Source organism: Solea solea, chromosome 20 (genome assembly GCF_958295425.1).
Source record: "Solea solea chromosome 20, fSolSol10.1, whole genome shotgun sequence".
NCBI lineage: Eukaryota > Metazoa > Chordata > Actinopteri > Pleuronectiformes > Soleidae > Solea > Solea solea.
Window position 1 is genome coordinate 12,658,273 of NC_081153.1, and position 22,320 is coordinate 12,680,592.

Consider the following 22,320-nt stretch of genomic DNA (forward strand, 5'->3'; position numbering starts at 1 on the left):
TAGTGTGTTTTGGAACATTGGACATGCTTTATTTCAGAACTTTTCACAATTTATTTAAACATCTCACATATACAAAATAGGTACAATAGACTTTGTGGCGTCATTTTTTGAGAGAGAGAGAGGCCGACTAAAAACCTGTTCAGAATTGGATGAAATATGTGTCAGTATGAACACTGGGTGTGGGATTTGAAGAGTTAAAAAGCCTGAACAAAAAGAAATAAAACCAAAACAAACAAACAAAGAAGAACCTTCTTGACAAAACAAAACAAAAAAAGAACAAAACGAAATAAAACAAAAACCAGATCTTAAAGATTTAGGAACATTCCACCTGCTTAAAGTGGGGGAGTATCAGGGGACGAATGCAAGACTCCTCATACGTCAATACAAAGTAATACAGTAAAAAGTGGTTCACTCCACAGCTGCATATTAGCACCAAAGATCTCGGCTTCAAGTAACTGAGCACCTTCCGATATGGGACAAAGCTTGAAGCATTAGAAGTCTTGACATCTCAGTTGTGGACCCCAGTTTGTCAATAGTATTTTCTTTAGGTACAGGCATGAGGTAGTTTAAACCTTTTTTCATGGAAATTGTGGTTTTAAACCTCCTCCTTGGAAGATATACAAAGACCACAAAGTGATGCGTACTTTCAGCGTTTTTATTACACTTCTTTTATTTTTTACAAAAGGATGACATGATGTCCCACAACAAGGTGTTTTCCCGCGTCCCTTTGGGTGGCTGTATTAATTTGCATTGCACAAACGCTCCATTCAGTTCGTTCAGTCCTCTCCGATTGTTGCCCATCTTAAGCAAGTGGATGTGCAGAGAGAAATCAGCATTCAGTATAAAAAAAACAACACAGAAAGAAGGGCAGAGATTTTGTTTTTTTTTTTCGTTCTTTCTCTCTTTTGGTGTTAATTTATCATGAGTCTATTTATTTGAAACAGACTGGGCCAATGTCCAAACCAAACTCCTGATCAGCTCCACCAATGTCCAAAGGTGCAATGTCGAGGATGGGCAGGCGAGATGGTTTATTTGTTCTGTACTCAATGACTGTCTTGCTCCATTCACCAGTGTGTCTCTGCGGGGGCAGTGAAGGGAAAAGAGAGTTTCAGGAAAGTGCCATGTGGTATAAGAATACTAATCACCCGTCTGTGAGAGAGCTTTGTCTGATCTAATTATTACTGCCTACATTTTTACTGCACAGAATAATTTGTCTCTCTCACAAGGAAAAAAACTATACTTTATTAATGACAGTAGCAAAGACCAAGGAAGCAAAGAGCTACTCACAGTGCAGCCGTCCTCCAGCACAGAGAAAGTGAAGCGGCTGTTGCCCTCGGCCCTCAGCTCCACATCGTTGGAGCCCTGGAGCACAACAGACTTCTTCAGATTGCCGCTCTCATCATCCATGTAGGCAACGCTGTTCTTGCAGTGGTAGGTGACGTTCTGGCTAGCCTGGTTGGACAGCAAGCGCATGAAAGCCAGCTGGGTGGCCATGCTCTGTGAGCTGATGGTCTCGTCGTTGTAGGTGAACTGCAGGGAGGAAAGACCGGGCGGTCAGTATTATTAGGAGATACTGTAACCCGACGCAAAAATATTTGATCATTCGTGGTTGCTTCAGCTCTGATGCTCACCTCTGTACCACCATTGATGGTCTCTCCGAACCAGACGTGCTTCTTGCCCTCAGTGCTTCTGAACCAGTTCTTACGGGCGATGCTCTCAGGGTGGGCATAGATGCAGGTCTCACGGGTGTCGAAGTCGCAGAAGACCTTGATGGCATCGTTCATGCAGCCCTGGTTGGGGTCAATGTAGTAGAAACCTAAAAAGTAGCAAGATAGCAAACTCATATTATACACGGGCCCATTGAAAAAATGAAAACCTTATATTCAGGTTATATCAGTCTCACTGTGAGCTTACCACTGCTCCATTCGGGGTGGCTGAGCTTGATGTCACGGCAGGTACGGGCAGGGTTCTTCCTGGATCCCTCAGGGGTGAGCAGGTTCTCAATCTGAGTGTTGAGGGACTTGATGGTGGCATCAACCTCGTAGTCCTTAGCTCTCAGAGCAGGCTGGTCAGCTCTGTACTCATCATAGCCGGAGACATCATATCCACCACCAGAGGGGCCGGGAGGTCCGGGCAGACCAGGAGATCCAGCAGGACCCTGAGATGGACAAGAGAGTGGATTTATGACCAGCTTGCACCTCAAGTTAGAGGATCTTTTGGTATAAAGCAGACCTAAGTGGTCTAGTTCACAAAAAAATTAAAATTATAGTTTATAAAATGATGTTGTTAATCTGACAAGGACATTGTAAATTTGCTTACAGCAGGTCCAACGTATCCAGGGGGTCCACGAGCACCAGGAGATCCAATGGTTCCATGGCCACCGGCTCTTCCATCCTTACCAGGGGGTCCATGGGGTCCAGAAGGTCCCTGAAGAGGAGGTCATCACATACATTCAGACATGTCTTCATATGGAGAATCATGCATCGTATCTGGCTACAATTTTTAGTATGTGCCGCATTTGGTGCTTTCATACAAAATATAACAGAGAATATGCAGGTATTTATACAAGTAGGTATGTTGACAAGTATAGTACATGAGATGTGAATGTGGTTTATCATACTGCAGAGGTCATTAACAGCTCAGATTAAGTGTTTAACTGGGAGCCTGGCACTTCAGGTCAATTGCATGCTGACCTGAGATCCATCACTACAGCCTCCACATCTAAGAGTAATCTAAAAACCTACATATTCTTCCAGACCAGATTGGTTATGTTTGTGCACTCAATTTGTTTTGCTTCGTCTTGTCGTCACATGGACTTTCTTTGTAATACTGTAAAAGGCACTATCAAACATACAACTGGCACTGCCATTCTATCAAAACTATGGGTGTGTGAGAAATTAGGTTTCCACTCACTCTGGGTCCAGAAGGTCCAGAAGCTCCAGCAGCTCCAGTGTCACCGGAGGGTCCCTAAAAAGACAGAGAGGACATTCATGAATGACAAGGTAGTGGTCATAAGATGTAATGTTCTCATATTGTTGTGATATCACTCACAGAAGGTCCAGGCATTCCCTGGAGACCAGGATGTCCACGCAGACCCTTCATGCCTCTCTCTCCGTGGTCTCCAGCAACTCCCTTCTCGCCACGGGGTCCAGCAGGTCCCTATGACACACACACAAACACATTATTTAGTTTTCATACCAACATGCTATAGATGTGGATGGATATAATAACATTTGTGTCATTTTTAAATGGTCAGAAAAGGTTATTCTGACACTATATGGGTATAATTGTATCCTGTACTTACAGGTGCACCTCTGGCTCCAGCGGGGCCAACGGAGCCAGTGGAACCAGATGGGCCCTAGAGATGAGAAAAGAGAATAAAAAAACCCAAAACAGATGCATGAAGTAAGCAAATGGTTAGAGGTTGCCAATGTATTGTACACTGAACATGATGCAATTATTGAAAGGTCATTCTAGTCGTCTGAATAATTCAAAAACGTACAGATTCTCCACGGTTTCCGGGTCTACCAGCAGCACCAGAGGGTCCATTGGGTCCGGGGGCACCAGCAAGTCCCATAGAACCAGCGGGTCCAGGCTCACCACGGTCTCCCTAAGCATGGTGGGAAACAGTATTTACAGGTCAGATCACATAGGTGTGTGTGTGTATGTCCAAAGATGCATTGAGATGCATTAAGGGGCAATACCTTGAATCCAGCAATACCAGGACGGCCAGGAGGTCCATCATTACCAGAGTTACCCTGCGGATAGCAAAGAATATTACAGTTTCCATAATGGTTGATGTGAGTCTGTTGTCTTTTTGGACCAAGTTCATTTCAACCCTCAGAAATCATACTTAAGCCTTGTTCAAAGTAGTCATTGATGGTTAATTGGTCTGTTTGTAAAATTCTTACCTCACGTCCAGCCTCTCCCTGAGGTCCGGTCATACCAGGCATGCCAATGTTTCCGGCAGGGCCACGGGCTCCAGGGGGACCAGCAGGTCCAACTCTACCAGGCTCTCCCTGTGATAGGATGAGGAGAATGGGGTCAAATATGTTTTCATCATCAGATATAGTATGTATGCAATGCATGTATGATCTTTTTTTTAATTCAAATCAGCCGGCGTTATGGTAATAATGACGGAAGTCACGTGCTTGTGTGATATTTCGGTTTTTCTAATATGAATATGCAGTGTTTAAAATCCTGCGTGAAGCCCTTTTTTTATGGTTTTTACGTTTGTGCATTTGTTGATTGATCAGATGAACATATGTGGGACAGCTCCATGAATTTGCCTTTCATAGGTTTAAATGATATAAACTAGATGATGGTGGTGATCTTTTGAACAGGTGCGACAAAGTGTGCTTACCACAGCACCAGCACCACCAGGTAAACCACGATCTCCTCTAGCACCAGGCAGACCAACGAATCCTGCGAGACCAAGAGGACCAGTGGTACCAGGGGCACCAGCTGGACCCTAAACAGACACAGAACATTTATAAGTAGGTTGAACGTTTAATGTCGGTTATATTTTTGTGCTCCATAGTTTCATGATTTTATCAGGTAAAAAAAAATCACTTACAGGGGGACCAGACTCTCCGGAGGGTCCTTTCTCTCCAGCCAGACCTGCTGGTCCAACCATACCCTGCTCTCCAGGAGGACCAGCGGGACCAGGATCACCACGGAGGCCACGAGGACCATCCTTACCAGCGGGACCAGCAGCACCAGGAGGTCCAACGATACCCTGAAGAGAAAGAGTGAGTTAATGTCAAATGTCTAAGTGTGTGTGCAGAATTAGAGTCTATGATGTTTAAGCACACAGCAATGTGTGTGCATATATATATCTATAGCATTGATACTCACAGAGGGGCCAGGAGGACCAACTCTACCAGCAGCACCAGGGAAACCAGTGAGACCCTGACATCAGAAACACACAATCAAAGATTACACAGCTGTCATGGAGAACTTGTGGGAATTCCTGTACAGAAAATGTAAGTGTGTATTCATGGTTACAACTATTGAGATTAGGATAAGTTCTGATACTCACGGCAGGACCAGTGTCTCCACGAGCACCAGAAGGTCCAGCGGGGCCAGAAGGACCCTAGATACACCAACAGAAATTAGAAATTTAATTCCACACAATTTTCAGATTGTGTCATCAATAAAAATCCTGCATTTTATGAAACTGAGATTTAATATCATATGAATGAAAAGATAATGCCATGTGAAAATACTTTGGACATCTTCCCAAAGTAGGATGGTCTCACACCATCACACTGATCTTAAAGTCTGATTAACTTTCTGCTGTGTCATGTCTGGTTTATCAGATCTATCTCATTCAGGTGCAAATGTGTCCAGTGTAAATGGTACTAACAGCAGGTCCAGACTGTCCAGCGGGTCCAGCAGGCCCACTGGGTCCAACCTCGCCCTTAACTCCACCGGGTCCACGCTCTCCTCTTGCTCCAGCCTGACCATCAGAACCCTGTGGGGGAGGTTAGTGGTGGATGAATATTTGTGTGTTCAAACAGTATGTGCATGCGTTATACTGTCTATAAAATGACTGCCTGCTAGCTTACAGGGGGTCCAGCGAATCCAGGAGCTCCAGCAGGTCCAACCTCTCCACGCTCTCCCTGTGAAGAAAAGGCAGTTGGTCAAAATAATTGTCCATAATTGTCCCACACAAAATGGCTGAATATAGTGTTATGGCCTCATGTCACAAGGTATCTCAGATGATAGGTCATGATGAAGTGAGTCATAGCTACTTACAGAGGCTCCACGAGGTCCAGCAGGGCCAGAAGGTCCAAAAGAACCAGATTCACCCTGCAGGAGTGAAAAGTGTGTTTGATTCGCTCAACATTGTCCTTATTAATCCACCAACCTGTTCATAAAGCAAATTCCTACACACCTGAATGTCACAATTACATAATATACTTCAATATAGATGTTTAGATATATTAAAATTTTAACTAATTTCATTTTGCTGAGCAATACATTTAGGGACCTAAGCAGCTAGTATCAATACAAACATAAAAGTGAAGCAAAATCAACAAAAACAATTGTTATTATTAGTTATTATTTTATATATATCTGCTCAACCAATGCAGGGCCAACCACTACTGATTAGAGCTGCATAAAACTGCAATTTAGAATGTATCAGCGTTCTTTTCTACACTCATTATTATGTTCTTATCACTGCCACACTCAATTAAACAGTAGATGAGCCATTGGTGTAATATTGTGAAATAGCCATCAGGTGGCAGTGTTGAGGTTCTATCTTCTGACATCTTGTTAATGTGGGGGTAACTTCAATCACTACTTCAGAGGGAGGAGAGGTCCAACAGGGGTTCGATGCGGGTTTGTTCATCCATCATAACATTCAAACAGCGATTTGATCTGAGCAATAACTGTTGACGGCTGTTTTTGTAAATCAATAGTGCAGGCGTTGGTCATCTTAAATGACCTTGGTGGCAGCCATTTTTAGGTAACACTAAAGCCACATGACACATGTCTGTGTTTACAGACTATGTCTTAAATTACATACACGTTAGTGGTTTCTCTAAGATTTTGTTCTTCTGTAGTAAACAATAAATATTTACACATTTTCCAACTTACCTTGTCACCATTGGCTCCAGTGGGTCCAGGAGGTCCAGCGGGTCCAGGGAGACCCTAGAAAGAGAGAGGTGAAGCCACTTAGACTAAGGCACAGCTGACAACCCTCAAAGTCCTAAAATGAATGGCTACATTTTTAGAGTTGAGGATAAGTGAGTTTAACTTACACGGGAACCATCTCTTCCACTGTTGCCATCAGGTCCTTTGTGTCCAAGCTCTCCCTATAGAGGGAGAAAATTGAAGAGAATTATAGAGAAGAAACCTATTCTTATCAACAAACCAGTTATTTTGAAGGATAAAATCTATGTAATTTGACGTTGGTATATTTTTGGAACTTACCTTCTCTCCCTTGCCTCCAGGGGTACCAGCGGCTCCACGCTCACCGGGCATGCCACCAGGTCCCTGGTGTCCAGGGCCACCAGCAGCTCCAGCAGCGCCAGGCTCTCCCTGGGAACAGGCACAACAAACTTTGGTTAATTTTCATATCAAACAAGCATCAAAGCATGAGGATATTTTTTGTGCAACATTTCTTCAGCATGGGTCTGATGTCAGTAAACTCAGAGCGTTGCTATTTTCAGCATCAATAACGTTGTCTAACCTTGCCACCATCAGGTCCAGGGGGACCAGCAGGTCCACGGGTTCCCATTGGTCCCTGAATTCCAGAAGATCCAGCAACACCGGGGTTACCACGCTCGCCCTGGAGGAACAAGCAGATGTAATCAATATGTATATCCCGCAACTGAAATGACTGAGTGTGTTTGTTTTATAAACTACATGGAGAAGCAATGAGGAAAAAGATCTGTTTTTAGCTATTTTTAAGTTCTGCACATTTTTATGAAAATAAACATCATCACTTAGATGATTAGAAAATAGTATTGAGTCGTTTGGTGCAAAAAGACAATAGTTTGAAAACGAATAACTGCGTGGAATCTAGAGAAGGCTCCGTTAGGGTGTGAATTTTGAATGGAAAGACATGAGAAGGTGAACTCACCCTGGTACCAGCAGGTCCAGCAGCTCCCTGGTCTCCTGGGATACCCTATAGTGAAATCAGTGGCTGATTAGAGATGTATAACTATAGGATGGAATTGCAAATTCACCGTTTGTCATGGTTGAACTTGCGGTGTATGTTTGCGTCTTACTTACTCTGTTTCCGGGCTTGCCAGCCTCTCCAGCAGATCCAGCGGGGCCGGGCAGACCCTGAAATATGTCAAGAGGCAACATCAGCATCATGGGAGTCAACAGAAGGAAGTGAGACAGCACGGTGAGATTAGTTCATTTCTCTATGTATGGCCATTAAAGATGCCTCTGATACTGCGCTGCAGTGAAAAGGCATCAACAAATCACACACTGGCTGGAAGGACAGAGAATAAAGTGCCGTTTCTCACAGTAAATCTTCTCTAAATTGTAGATATTTAATAGAGAAAGATGGCAAATCCAAACCTGGAAGCCAGGAGCTCCAGCAGGACCCTGCTCTCCCTTCTCCCCAGCACCACCCTATAGAAAGGAAGAGAGAGTACCAATGTTAAAAGCAGCACTTTTCTCAATATGAATGTACTGCATGAAAATGAGAAAACAACTAATAAGTGGGTAAAATGAATGTAGCATGTAAGGATACTTACAGATGCTCCCATAGCGCCAGTGGCTCCATTGTTTCCATCAGGTCCAGGAGGTCCCTAAAGACAAAATAGGAACATGTTAGATGCATAAATGTGCATGTTAAATTTCCTTCATGTTTATATTTTAGTTTTTTTTTTCACTTACTCTCAGTCCAGAGGGGCCAGTGGCTCCCTTCTCGCCGGGCTTGCCAGCCTCACCCTGACAGAGGTAAAAGTTTGGTTACGCACAGGTTGTGATAAATTGTATACAAAAAAACTGCAAAAAATTACAAATTATTGGCTTTCTCTGTTGGTCTGAGCTTTTTTTTTGTACTTACAGAGTTTCCTTTGGGTCCAGGGAAGCCAATATTTCCTGGCTGGCCTCTAGGTCCAGTTGGGCCAGGAGGTCCAGAGCGACCATCTTGTCCAGCAGGACCCTGTAGGAGGAAACAGGGAGATGAGAGGAAGTGATGCTCAGTGACATTTTGGGAGGCAAATATGCTCATAAACATTACGGCATGAGACAAAGGAAATACATGTGCTTGTAAAATGTGTTTTATTGTGAAATTCCGGTTTTACTTACAGCGGGTCCCTCTTTTCCTGGGGGTCCAGAGCTTCCAGGGCTTCCGGGGAGACCCTAAGGAAGATAAACAACTCTCAGTCACTAATCTTTATGAATTCATTCAGTGTTAGTGTTACAGTTGTCACCTCAAGCTAACTACCTTTTACTAACACCTTGGCTTTCATTGCCCATACAAGGCAAATTACATCTAATGATAACCTTGTTCTAAAGCCATCGGAGCACCATCTTAGTTTGTGACATTATATAACTCGTGGAATTCTGGCATTATAGGATGACCTACTTGTTTCTCACTAAATTAAACCAAACTAAACTAAAAACTCTGAGAGAGCCTCTATTGTGTCTCTCACTGAATGTTTCAAAATGTAGTATAATCTTTGCACAACTAAATCTCATTTTATATGAGGTATCACTTTTGATCTAAAAAGAGAGCCTACATAGCGATCAGATACCTGTCCCTGTTCCAAACCAGAGTTTAGCAAATTACTCACCCTGAGACCAGCTGCACCGGGCTCACCAGCACGACCAGCATCTCCAGGGGGTCCACGAGGTCCGCCGGATCCAGTAGCACCACGGGGGCCGGGCATGCCCTGTGAGATAGAGACAAATAGGTAGGTAAATAATTAGCAAATTAGAGTTCTGGTATGTTGAGGCAATTGCATGTCAGTGGGATAACCAATTTTATTTTCAAATACTTACAACGGGACCAGATCTTCCATCAGCACCAGGCATACCACGGCTTCCAGCAGCGCCCTATAGGAGACACAGATACATTAACAGGTGATTCCACGACCATGGTGGATCTGAATGAGTACAACATCACCCATCAGAAAAGGCACGACCGGTACTCACTCTAGCTCCACGAGCACCAGCAGGGCCAGTAGCACCAAGTTCACCAGTGGGTCCTCTCTTGCCCTCCTCACCCTGAGGTCCAGGGGATCCCTGAGGTCCAGAGTGACCCTGTAGAAAAGAAAACCCAAAAGAAGATGAGGGCCTGTTCTGCAGTTCTGATGAAGTTAGAAATAAGAAATTCACAAACATTACCAAAATTTGAACTTACAGGCTCTCCTTTGGGGCCAGCATCTCCCTTCACACCCTGAGCACCAGGATCTCCCTAAAAACATCCAAGCAGACACCATAACAGTTAAATACAGTTGGGTATAGTTCATGTGATTCAAAGTGGATATGTACAAATGTTTTTTTGTGTGGGTGTTTATGTGTATGTGGACTCACAGAAAGGCCTCTAGCTCCGGCAGCACCCTGAGGGCCCTGGGGTCCAGCTCCTCCTCTTGGTCCAGGGAAGCCAGGGGCTCCAGCAACACCAGGGATGCCCTAAATCATAGCCATGACAGACAGGTGAGCATAGACCACAAGTAGCTTAAAGTAGAAGATCACATTTATTTGATTATATAACTATTAACACAATAGTAAGAGACTATATTCAAACATTGAAAACTAAATAAAACTGCATTCAGATTTAAGTGACATTAAATTATGTCCTGTAGTTCCATGTATTTCTATTATTTATGTGTTTATTATGTGAGTGTGAGTTTGTGTGTGCATCGTGTAAGAACTCAAACTGTCATAACATCTTTTGACCCTTGATGACCACTGCCCTGGAATACTTACAGCGGCTCCCTTAGATCCAGCCAGGCCATTGGCACCAGGGTTACCCTAGGTCAAAGAAAGTTATAAAATCTTATTAAAACAAATTCAACACCTGCACAACAAAATATTCAAGTAGTGCAAAAAAAAAAAATTAATTATACTAAGTCTTAAAGTCTTATAGTCTTAGACTTACGTGTTGAATATATCACTTTGTATGTCAACACTATTCAACAATAATAATAACACTGATGCACAAGAAGACTTGTGACGGTGAGAGATCCTGGTTAGAACAACACACCAATATTCCCACCATTTACACAAACACTTTTTTTTATTTATTTTTATTTTTTTAACCAAAATGCATGCAAGGTGTCTGAAAAAAAACATTTGTTTACTTACAGCGGGACCAACGGGGCCAACAACACCATTGGGACCAGGCTCTCCGCGAGATCCCTGGGCTCCACTTGGGCCAGTAGATCCAGCAGGTCCAACCTCTCCCTGCCAAGTTGAGACACAGTTATAGTCATACAGTATATATATAGATATATATGAGTGTCATCACAGAAGTGTTTCAAAATAAAACAATGTATGAATGTAGGTTTGTTTAACTTTTGCTAAATATTTGAATAATCCCCTTGAGGATACTATGTAAGAAGACAGCAGTGATAGTGACAGTGTACGACGTGGATGCACTGTATGCTCATGTGAGATGTTTTCCTTTTGTGACACTTTGCAAGGCAGCGTTGTAAGAGAACAGGAAGTGACATCACACCCACCTTGGGGCCGGGGCCGCCGGGGAAACCAGGGGGACCAGCAGCACCAATAGGACCCTGAAGAGAGAGGCGGCAGACATGACATCAGAATACACAGAGTGTCATACAGATTCAAGTTCACATAAAGGTCACAGATTCAAACGTTGTTTGTCTAATATGGGTCTAAGGATTGTATCATTTATGACATATATTTGTACAACATGGATTAAAGCTCCAGATTAGCCTATGGCTATAATCTTGTACATTTACATGTTTAATGTTTTTAATTGATATACACTGGCCCCTGACTTAAATGAATGGACCCCAAACTTCTGTACTCACAGCAGGACCAGCGGGTCCAACATTGCCATCAGCACCACGAGCACCAGCAGGCCCAGCAGGACCAGGACGACCTCTCTCACCAGCCATACCGCGAGCTCCCTACGCAGAGAATATGCAAAGAAAGTGGTGAGAAAAAAATATCTACTGCAGTAATATGGTATGCAATTATATATTTAGATTTTAAAAATATGTCATTAAAATGGGCTGCCTATAGGTCATAAACGGTGAATCTTGAACTTACAGCCAGTCCAGGGCTTCCAGCAGCTCCATGGGCACCATTCTCACCCTATAAGAGAAGCAGAAGAAGGTGGATTATGGTCCCTGAAGAGGAGACGATGTTTGTGTCAAGTGAGCTGTTGGCAATTCTGGCTTTTATACGCATTGCAGTTATAGTTTAATTTAAACAATAGGAAGAGAGAGGTAAAAATCCCTTGAATAGATACAGAAATGTACTCTTCAAGGACAAACCTCAGACAATAGGATCAATAATGACGATATTTAGAGGACAAAGAGAACGGGTTCCTTCCTTCAATAAAGAACATCAGTAATCATCGTGCAGAAGATGCTCCTCTTACCTTGAGGCCAGCAGCACCAGCCTCTCCCTTGCGTCCATCAAGACCAGTGTAACCCTAAAATACAGAAAGACAGTCACGTGTGAAGACGCTTATGGAGGTCAGGTCAACAAGTCATCACATAGACGGCAGTAGATTTATAATTATAATGTGTGTCGCTCAAGGGATTTTAGATATTGGAGACAAACTGGGGGGATTTTAAATAACACAGGAATGATTCGGTGGATAAACATGAAACAGGAGTGTCTGATCTCTCTATTAATAATTCCCACGGGAGAAGAGATATACTAAGCCTCTTATGTGAAGATTATCTCCACTCAAAGGTGGTTATTATCCAAAGAGAGGTGTATTCATGTCTGGCACTTAATAATTTCACAGGTTTTCTAATTTATGCTACTCTGAGCAGGTGGGGAGGACAGAACAAGTAAGGTTCTGCTCAAGCACTGAAAAAAAGGATCATCACTCACTCTGTGTCCCTTCATTCCTGGAAGTCCAGGGGTTCCGGGGAATCCACGAGCGCCCTGCAATTCACAGCAAAAAAAAAAACACCATCACCATGACATGTTTGAGATCATCAGACCTAATGTCTGTTTGTGTCCTGTGTGTGTGTCATTCTCTATGTTTTGGGGGAAAAAAAAGCTCATACCTGAGGGCCGGCGGTACCTCTGTCTCCAGGTTTGCCAGGTCTGCCGTTGTTACCCTGTGTGTAAACAAAACCGATATTTGTACCATCAACTCATGAGAATGCTGGAAAGACTGAGGACAATTGTAGAAAATCAAGCGTGTACGTACATCCTCTCCAGCTTTGCCAGGGGGTCCAGGGGGGCCACGAGGGCCAACGGGGCCCTAGATAAAAAAAAAAAGAAAGAAAGAAAAAGTAATGGCTATTAAAATCTCATATGTGACAAATTATTTCAGCTATCAACACGGTGTGACCTGAGTTTTATTAACACAACAAACAAAGGAATTGTGAATATAGAAGAGGAAGAACTTACACTCTGACCAGGCTCTCCAGGCTCACCAGCATGTCCTGTGTGTCCTTGGGGTCCCTGTTGAATGACAGGAAGCGCAGAAGTTAGTCACAGTGTGGACAGCAGAGACAGATCGCCTCGAGGTTACGAGGATTATAATTTAGATCGTAGAAATTTGCATTTCCACTCACAGGGGATCCAGGAGGTCCGGGAGGGCCTCTAGCTCCCATCAGACCCTGGAAAGGACAAACACGTACATTATTTATGAACAGAAAATAATAAGAGAGATACGGATGAGTGTGGCTGTGTGACAATGTGTGCCAGGTTGTGAGAGGAGAGAGGAGGCCTCACCATGGGTCCAGGGCCGGCGTCGGGACCTTTAGAACCATCGTACTGAGCAGCAAAGTTCTGTTGAAAGGCAAAAACTCAATTACACCGAGATTACAGACAGGTTAGAAAAGCAGAGCATTCACTTCAAATAGAGCATGAAATGGTCATTGTAGCTCCAGTACTGAACATAAACACTGTTTTTATTTAAATAATAGCACTAGTAACACGAGTAAAAGTCATGTATTATGTCATGTGTTGTGGGGTCATATTAAAGGGCAAGGGTCTTGGGGTTACAGGAAGTCAACAGAGGGTTTATATGAGGATCTGTGCCCCGTTTAAAGGGGCACGTTAGAGTGACTCAGCAGATTGGGGAAAAATATGGCACTATCAAGGAATGTGTCATAGCCTAATGTGGGTCAGATTCATACATACATAACACACACAAAGCTTTGCTGCCTATGCTGCACAGTTTGCACCAAATCAAATACCTAAAGCCATTTTGCAGCCTGCTCTGCGTCGCTAAAGATTTGGGACCATATTGTTGGACCAAGTCGATTTCACAGCAGTAAATAGTGCACTTACTCCTCCGAGACCAGGGGGACCAGGGGGGCCAGCGGGGCCAGGGAGTCCGGGTTTGCCATCTCTGCCATCTGGGCCCTGAGGACCCTGTAAAACACATGATGATACAGTGAGTGAAGGCCGCCGCCGACCGAGGACGCTGCTGTAACAAGTCACACGTGTGCGAATTCCACGGGAACAGAAAGATTTCTTGAAATCGATTTCATCACTTAATTAATCTTAGATGAATACAAGAGACAACTATAATGACAACCCTTTCAATTTTCATTGGGGAAAAAAGCAAATACTAATATCAAATAAATCAGGTCAGTAGTATGCTGATCTATGACTATGTCTCATCCTCGTCACCACATAGGCTATGGGTGATGTAAACAATGGGGAGTGGCCTTCTGAGGTTAATAGGTCAAACGATGTCAACAAACACTGGGCCAAAGATGCTGCGTAAATAATACAATTAATGAAAGGACATGTTTGGATTTGTTTCCTGGGAACAAAGGCAGCAGCAGAGATTCAGTTCGACTTACCCTGTCACCTCGAGGTCCTTTGTCTCCTCGGGGTCCCTGCTGCAGAGAAATCACTCAGTCAGACCAAAACACAGAGCAGATGGCTCAGCTTATTGTCTCAACACCATGTCACACTCTCAACTAGTCTCCTCGCAAAAGCAGGTCAGAGTCAATTGTGGAAAATATCACTAAAAGCTAATCAGAAGCCTTTATATCAATAAACTAACTTGGCCTTTAAAACGAGAGGACAACCAAGTTTAACACATTTTAAGTGATTAAACAAATCAGGTGTCGTTAAATATCGCTTATGTCGAATATGCCACACTCTAAGAGCTTACTGACAAATAAGACACAAGTGTTGTGCTCACCTTGACTTTTCCCTAAATAGAAAAGAAGATACATGAATGTAAGGTTCATTTATTTCATATTTATGAGGTTTCTTCTTCATTTAACAATGAGCAACCTAAGCATGCAGAGTATATGTAAAGGAGGCTCTTGCTGATACAGGAGTTAAAGATATACAGCAGAACAATGTGCATGTGAAGTCAGCGATCGAGAGTGGTGCTTCGTAAAGCAGCAGGATGAAGCGTCCGAGACCAGATCTCTTAGCAGTAAGAGCAGTTAGTCCAAGGTACAGTGAACGTTCGGCACCTATAATGGTTTAAATGCTGCTGCTGTACTGGCAAGCACGATGCTGAGAGCGTTCATTCTAGGCAATCTCAAATCTGGCCAGAGTCATTTAAGTAAACACTCACCAGGCCTCAGTCCTGCACTTATTAACAATTCACCAATTATTAAATGTTTGGTGCTGCTCTGAGATCAGCTATTACTTCCTGAGTCAAATCCAGATCAAGAAGCAGAGGAAAGCTCCAAACTGACCCAAGGCCAGCTGTTAGGAGCAATCCTCCCTTTGCCCCCTCTCTGCTGTCCTCAGAAAGGATCCTTTGTGCCAGGCCCCACGGGTGCCTCAGCACACGGTTTTAGCTTTCATTGACACAGACTTTAGCCAATTGGACCCTCACCTATTCATGGACAGGAAGGGGGCGAATAACTTTGGTTCGGGGACAGAAAAGATACGCTTCTGCCGTCATTGAGATTGCTCGGGAGCAGCGGAGGAGTCTACTCTAAGGCGAGAGGCGAAGAGACAAGGTAAAGCTGTCTTTCAGATGTGTTGCATGAGTGTGTACTAACCTCGTCTGTGGCATTGGAGAGATGAGGAAGAGGGTGAAGACGAGGGTCGGGGAGAAAAGGGGGGACAATCAGTTAGAACATGACAAAGTTGTTTTCCTTTTGTGCAGAACAGTAACAATTATAACGCCTCAGTACATCTGCGACAGAAAATGCATCTGTGGGTGGGAGTCATTTCATTTAGCATGGAAAATGACTATGCACACCAGTAATGCCACGTATAAACAAACATGCAGTAGAAAGTAGAAAGCTGTGAGTGTTTCTGTGTCTTTTTACGGCCTAAACCCTCGTCTAGGCCACAGAAACTTGGAACTAACCACATCACCTGTGTCTGCAATGTACACTGGAAGGCCTGTCTAAACTTTAACTGCTGCATAATGCCTGTCTAAGCCTGTGTCTGGTAAAAGTGTAGCTGAGGGTCATCGCTGCGTGAGTCAAAGCAAAACTGCCCTAACACTTGCAAAGTGAATCTCAGCATTCAGTGGCATTCCACATATGACGGCTGCAGCAGCCAACAGGCCTGAACAGGTAGCGTTTACCCTTGGGACAGGAATACCTGGCCGACTTCTGCATACATCGTAGGGACAACAGCTACAACGAGGACTTCATTCTATGTGTTACTGATGCTACATCACGTCTGATACAGCAGTATTGAATGAGATAGGGCTTTGGTTTTCCATCTCATTAAAACGCAACCTGGTTTTAAGTCTTTTTTTTAAGTGGTTTTGATTTTGATTCGTCTAACGACTGGTGATTCATACGTGGCTGCTGTCTGACATCATCTACACCTTGTTGCAGATGGGAAATCAGCTGCCCTCTCTGAATCTGCATCAGCAGCTCACGGCTGGGACCTCCCTGTGACCTCTAACGTGTAATGCGCAAACTGGACCACAAGGCGGCGCAGTTGGACGTTCAAGTGCTGAGGTTCAACGTGAGGCTGATTACTTTCCTGTTTGATGAACTCTAATTGTGGAAAAAAAAAGGCAAAAACAAAACAAAAAAACACCCAGGCTTCCACTTGTGCTCTTAGATTTAAATGTTAATATGATTTAATTTAAGTAAAAATTTAAGTTAAAAAAATTAAAAGTGTTCACTTTCAGGAGTCTGTGAGGTGAAAAAAGTTAAAAAAACACTTGTGAATCTACACTCATTTTTTACTTAAGCTTTTACGCACTCGTTTGTCTCTTCAAAGAGAAAATGTAAAATGACGCCAACCAGATGTTTGCATCCATGGCCACCAGGGGGAGACATTGCAGTTTCCTATAACAACGGCGCTTTCCCTGGACGTCTGGATGGAACAATGTGTACAACGCCCCATCAAGTTTTCCAACAAATTTAGACTTTTTCCATAACTTCGCATGCATTAAACGCTTAGAAAAGACACTAGGCTGAGTATTCATAAATCTCACTCAAAGCAACACAGCTTTTTTTCTCTCTCTCTGTCTGGAGCGCAAATTCTCCCTAATAATTGTATCCTTGGAAAAAAAACGAGAGAGAAAAGTGAAGAATCCTTTAAATGTGCTCAATCCGTTGAGTTTAATTCAGCAGTGCTTTGAGCTGTCTTCACGTTGACCTTGAAGTAACTCCCAAACCAAAGCCAAGCGCCAGATCCTGAAGCAGTGGGACCCGAAAAAAAGAAGAATATCCATCACAGAGAAAAAAAAAGCAGATATTCAAACTTACATTGACATGTTGCTAGGTATGAAGTTACTGCAAGCAGCAACAGAATCCGGGTATCCACAAAGCTGAGCATGTCTAAATAGACATGCAGACTCCTTGTGCTGCTGTGCCCCTGTTTTTAAACCACCTTCAAGCAGGCATACAGTTGTGGTGACACGAGTAACTCCAAACTGAGCAGAAACTGCTGCCGTGATGCTAGAATAATAAAGTTCTATCAGGCCTATTTATATGGCAGGAGGGTCCCTGGTCTGCGTGTCAAAAGTCAGCCCACCGACCAATCACAGAGGAGAACTCCAAACTGACTCCCATCCCTCCGCAGCTCCCAGTCAGTCATGTGGTCCTGCATCTCCCAGCCTCCTCTCCACCAGAGAGCGTTTGGCAGAGCTTTGGCCATGATGACGAGTGCAACGTTTTAATTAGATCCATTCTTTTTGAGGACGTGGACAGCGTCGAGGTTTAAAAGGTAGAAGAAGGCCTACGTCTCTGTCAGTGGTGCCGGAGATGCAGGCGTCTCGGGTTCAACACTGTGCGCAGTTTGGGGGGTTCGTGCGTAAAATGTGTCCGTTTGGGTGTTGTCTTTGGCGGGCAGCATTTAGCGCCAGATGGGCCTGGTGCGTGTCATTCTGTGTTGGATTTTATTTGAATTGTGTTGTAGAGAAAGAGTTTAGAAGACTGCAGTATTTCGTTGTTACTTTTTTATCTTTTGAAGTTGGTTTGGAAAGGACTAGTGTCGCTTTTACGCACGGATTTTTTTTAATATATATTTCAAGACTCTCTATTGGCAAATACTTTTTTGTGTGCTTTGTGTAATATTCCCGATCCTGATAGTGTCATATTTCATTTTCCCCCACACATGTGCAAACCAAAGCATTCCCTCGTAGTTTCCAACCATTTCATCTGTGTGTCAAAATGAAAGCATTGAATATTTATCCAGTAAGAACTCATGAAATACTGAACAAAACTAAAAAAAAAACACTGTTGTCTATCCTCATACTCAGAGCGCTGCAGATTCAGACTGACAAAAGACAGGTGTGAAGGAAGGAGAGCTCCAGGCTCAACCCTTCTCCCTCTCTCTCTCTCTCTGAGCAGCTCTTACTCACCCACATGACCAGACATGTCATCTACTCCACACACACTCCAACAAGGGTTAGGGTTATACCACCTTATATCACAGTCCCACTGCTTATTCCACACACAGCAATGAACACAGAGTATTCTCATTTAGCTTCTGGTGAAAGAGCAGGAGAAAATAAATGTATAAAACATTTTTAGAAGATGATCCCCTGAAATCATACTCATGATGATTTATAAATCATACGACCAAGGAAATACTTGTGATTCTTTACACATATGTACATTCTGACAGTGAAGAAATGCAATAATCAATGCTTATGTTCAGTATTGTCTCCAAAATGGTACTAATGAAACATTGTGACCTACTGTCGTGAGCTTGGATGGAGAGTTTTTGAGCTTTTACAGTGTCTGTGTTATCCTGCTTTATTCAGAAGCTCTTTTTGCTGTATGCTGTAGTAAAGGTGTGTTTATTAGCTGTAATTAAGCATTATATGCAGTTACATCCTGGCTGTGTTCACTGACCACATATTTAATGACTTCATAGCTCTATTTACCTCAAACATAAATGCCTAATCACTGAACCCCAACACACACACACACACACAAAACCCTCTCCTGACAGCTTCACCAAATCTCTTCCCCGAGTCAAACTAAAGAGATAAAAAGAGAGAAAAAGGGAGAAAAGGAGGAGGGGCAAGATGGATGAAATGTGTTTTAAAGATGGCACAGCTCCCACTCACTGCAGAGCTACTCACATTTCCATGTTTGCTGAGGAGCTAAAGCCTTGAAGTAGCTGGAGAGACCAGACAGGCGGCGTAGCAAATCAAAGATGGCTGCAGAGCTCCACATCATCAGAATCTTTTTTCTCTTGATTCAGCGACATTCCGCATGCACAACACGTAACAGTTGATCCGGCGTTATCAGTGTGGACATTTGCACAATCAGACAACTTAGTTTATTGTTTTTGACATTTATCAGAGCGAGAGGTGTATGTTTTTTTTTGTAAAATCTAATCTACAAGAGCAACAGGAACTTTTAAAACAATTTAACTGGAGCAAAAAAAAATGTTCCAAACCACTTTCCAGGAAAAAACTAAATCCTTTTAACTTTCAAGTGCCAAACATCCCCTACAAGAAAGTGAGGATCCTGTGAGCTAAAGCACCTCAAAGAATCACAGTTTAAACCATTCAGACATAGGCTATTGCAAGTTCCTGCAAAGCATCTGGGATAAGTCGTTTTTATCCAAGTCACAGTTTAACTCAGTTGTAGTGACCAGACACTCTTGCCTCTGAAGTTGTTCATTTAGGAGATTCAAGAGAATATGAGGTTTTCAGACAACGAGCACAGGAAAGTAAACCACATTTAATTTATATGAAGAGATATAGAGTCCCGTTTGACTTGACATGAGGATTTTCCTCATTCCTTCAGCCACTTTGAATCCAACATCTTTCTTGACTCTGTCTCCCATAGTGTTGCCAGCTGCTCCTCCAGACGCAGTCCTCCAGATGTGCTGCGCTCTGATTGGCTGCTTCTAAGAGTGTCATATTTCCATTCTGATGCAGATGAAAGCGCTAAGGATTATGGGTGGAGGAGATCTTCCCATGTCAGCGGTGGCTGTCGGCCGCCACACAGCTGGTAACCAAACAGTGCACAACTATAGGAAGCAACATTTCTTCAGTACTGAGGTGTAAATGTAGAGATTAATGTCACGATTTGGATATAAATCTCAAAGAAGACCAGACAGCAGCACACCTCGACTGCCAGGCATATTAACGTTGTGGTTGTTGTATGATTTAGGAACACAAAACAAGTCATTTCAGCTGTATCTTTCAGCAATAGCCATACTTTTAACACGGATAGATGTGGCACATGCATAGGTTCTCGTTCATCCAGGTCATATTTCTCCAAAAGTCATTGAATCAGAGGCATAATCTACAAGTGCAGTTGCAACTTTTGGAGACAGAAACACAAGATTCAGCTTCTCAGTCACACAGTTAACTCCGGAAGAGTAAACTCCGACATTGATCTCATTGAACTATTTGTGTTTAAGAGGATTTTCCCAAGACACTCTGATTATCCGTAATGATGGGTCTTCTGCGTCATAAAACATCTTTCTGCAGTAACTGCCACACGTTCACGCATTAGCAGCTGTCTGCAGAGGAAGTTTAGTGACGGAGGAAAGAGAGAGAGAGTTAGTGATTAAAGTATACAGCACACACACACACACACGTATGATCCTTTTCACTGGCTAACCCTAACCCTGAGAAAAATCAGATGAGAGAAGATATGTAAAAAAGAAGCTTAAAAGAAGAGAGTGATGTGATGGATAAAAAAAAAGTTCAGACACACTGCCCTCTGTGACACTCACGCACACAGAGAGGCACTAATTAAAAGGGCACTATAAACACACACACACACACACACACACATATGCACATGCGCACACACTCACACAGACATTCAGGGGCGGTTGAGGTTTTCAAATTACAGCCTTTATTCCAGGCCGTTTTGTCCTTCTCTACTCTGAATGTTTCCTCACTGTTGGATAAAAAACTGGAAACTATGAATCTCAGCTTATCTGTGATGAAATAGCTTCTGTTAAATAGTGTATGTATTTTTTTTAGCTGTATAGTGGCATCAAGCTACTTAAGTGTTTCCCCGCAGCTCTGAACCACGAAACACTGATTTCTGCCAGCATGCTGGGAAGCTAGTTAGCTTAGCACATGAAGCAGTGGGGCAACAGTCTGCTCTACAGTACGTTAAGGAGACTTGTTTACCAGCACCAAGCTTCAATTAAATTGTACGGAAAGCTGTAGCTTATTTTAAATCTGTGCAAAATCTGAGAAGGGTCAATTGGTAAGTTTACATGCAGTTTAATCAAGCTAAGGCCATAGTCCGACTAAGACGGGCAATCAGACAACTTGCAGAGGAGAAACTCCACCTCTGTAGGTGGCGCTGTCTCTCTCTATAAGCTAGTGCGTAGTGAATCAGTTTCCTGTTGACCTTAACGTCACAGAGAAACAAACAGCGAACAGCGAGATGGACGGTGGAATGGATCGTAAGAAGTCCCTTCTTCAAGCCAAAAGTGTGTTTTCTCCTTAGCTTTCGCACTCGCTGACACCATTGTGTTGTTTGTTCTTCTCCTGCAACCATACTGCACTTTATACGTTGTCTTCTTCTACTTCCGGGTCAAAGATCGGGAAGGAAATTTTGGTGCATGTGCAGAACGCCAAGTCTGATTCCAGTCCGACTAAACATACATGCAGGAGTAATCGTCATTAGTCTGACTAAGACTAGCTCGATTTTAGTCGGACTAAAGTGTTTAGATGACATAAAACACTTAAAAAACACGACTAAAATCGGACTTTTAACATGCATGTAAACACAGTGAATGTCCTGGATGCTTCATTGCTTACAAAAGGAAGGACACATTTAAAGACACAAACTTCAAACTGGGACAATCTAGTCTTCAAATGTAGCCTTTAAAGGACAGCTGAAGTTCGTTCTACCACAGGCTACGAGACTGTGTCATAACTAGGTCACAACAAACCCCTTCTGTCACGTAGTAAGGTAGCATGTTAATCAAAAGCATCCACGCTCATACTCTTGAGCGCAGTTTGACTGCACAACATGAGTTGACTTGTACTCTGTCAGGGGACTTAATGAGGTTAAACTCAACAGGTTTTCTAATAAGAGAGAACGACATTGGCTGCTCTTTCACACATTCATTCAGCAACAGTGCAATATAGAATCGGGCTGATCTGTAATCTGAACCAGTGTTCCACTCCGCCTTACGCACGTGTTTAAAGACGATCAAACACAACGTCTGAGGCAAAGAATTCAGCTCTCCTGTTCGTGTGGCAGGCCTGAGCGCATAGCAGCATGCTGGGGCTATTGATATTATTCACCCAGCTGACTGACTATGTAGCACCCAGGAAGGAAG

The 22,320-nt window shown here is 43.2% G+C and overlaps 1 protein-coding gene across 1 annotated transcript; it reads right to left on the reverse strand.

Annotated features, from left to right (window-relative positions):
* On the reverse strand, window positions 1–17,513 carry col1a2 (collagen, type I, alpha 2). The gene is made up of 50 exons (XM_058618710.1): window positions 17,307–17,513; window positions 15,248–15,258; window positions 14,457–14,495; window positions 13,936–14,019; window positions 13,375–13,431; window positions 13,215–13,259; window positions 13,048–13,101; window positions 12,845–12,898; window positions 12,699–12,752; window positions 12,520–12,573; window positions 12,056–12,109; window positions 11,722–11,766; window positions 11,481–11,579; window positions 11,163–11,216; window positions 10,786–10,884; window positions 10,408–10,452; window positions 10,012–10,110; window positions 9,839–9,892; window positions 9,631–9,738; window positions 9,478–9,531; window positions 9,270–9,368; window positions 8,782–8,835; window positions 8,537–8,635; window positions 8,365–8,418; window positions 8,223–8,276; window positions 8,044–8,097; window positions 7,747–7,800; window positions 7,595–7,639; window positions 7,202–7,300; window positions 6,943–7,050; window positions 6,771–6,824; window positions 6,607–6,660; window positions 5,761–5,814; window positions 5,571–5,624; window positions 5,369–5,476; window positions 5,042–5,095; window positions 4,858–4,911; window positions 4,577–4,738; window positions 4,364–4,471; window positions 3,912–4,019; window positions 3,705–3,758; window positions 3,503–3,610; window positions 3,305–3,358; window positions 3,052–3,159; window positions 2,914–2,967; window positions 2,320–2,427; window positions 1,915–2,158; window positions 1,632–1,816; window positions 1,288–1,530; window positions 1–1,078 (listed from the first exon to the last, which is right to left on the reverse strand). Exons 1-50 carry the CDS (start codon window positions 17,374–17,376, stop codon window positions 932–934), a joined length of 4,068 nt encoding a protein of 1,355 aa, XP_058474693.1. The 5' UTR covers window positions 17,377–17,513; the 3' UTR covers window positions 1–931.
* Between the last annotated feature and the right edge of the window lie 4,807 nt (window positions 17,514–22,320).

What these genes read in the sequence shown, in the direction of transcription:
- col1a2 (XM_058618710.1), bottom strand. Translation starts at nt 17,376, where the DNA reads ATGCTCAGCTTTGTGGATACCCGGATTCTGTTGCTGCTTGCAGTAACT. An exon ending in CCGGAGCTAGAGGCCTTTCT is followed by an intron (nt 9,893 to 10,011) that starts GTGAGTCCACAT and finishes GGATGTTTTTAG; the next exon opens with GGAGATCCTGGTGCTCAGGG. An exon ending in TGCTGGAGGACGGCTGCACT is followed by an intron (nt 1,079 to 1,287) that starts GTGAGTAGCTCT and finishes CTGCCCCCGCAG; the next exon opens with AGACACACTGGTGAATGGAG.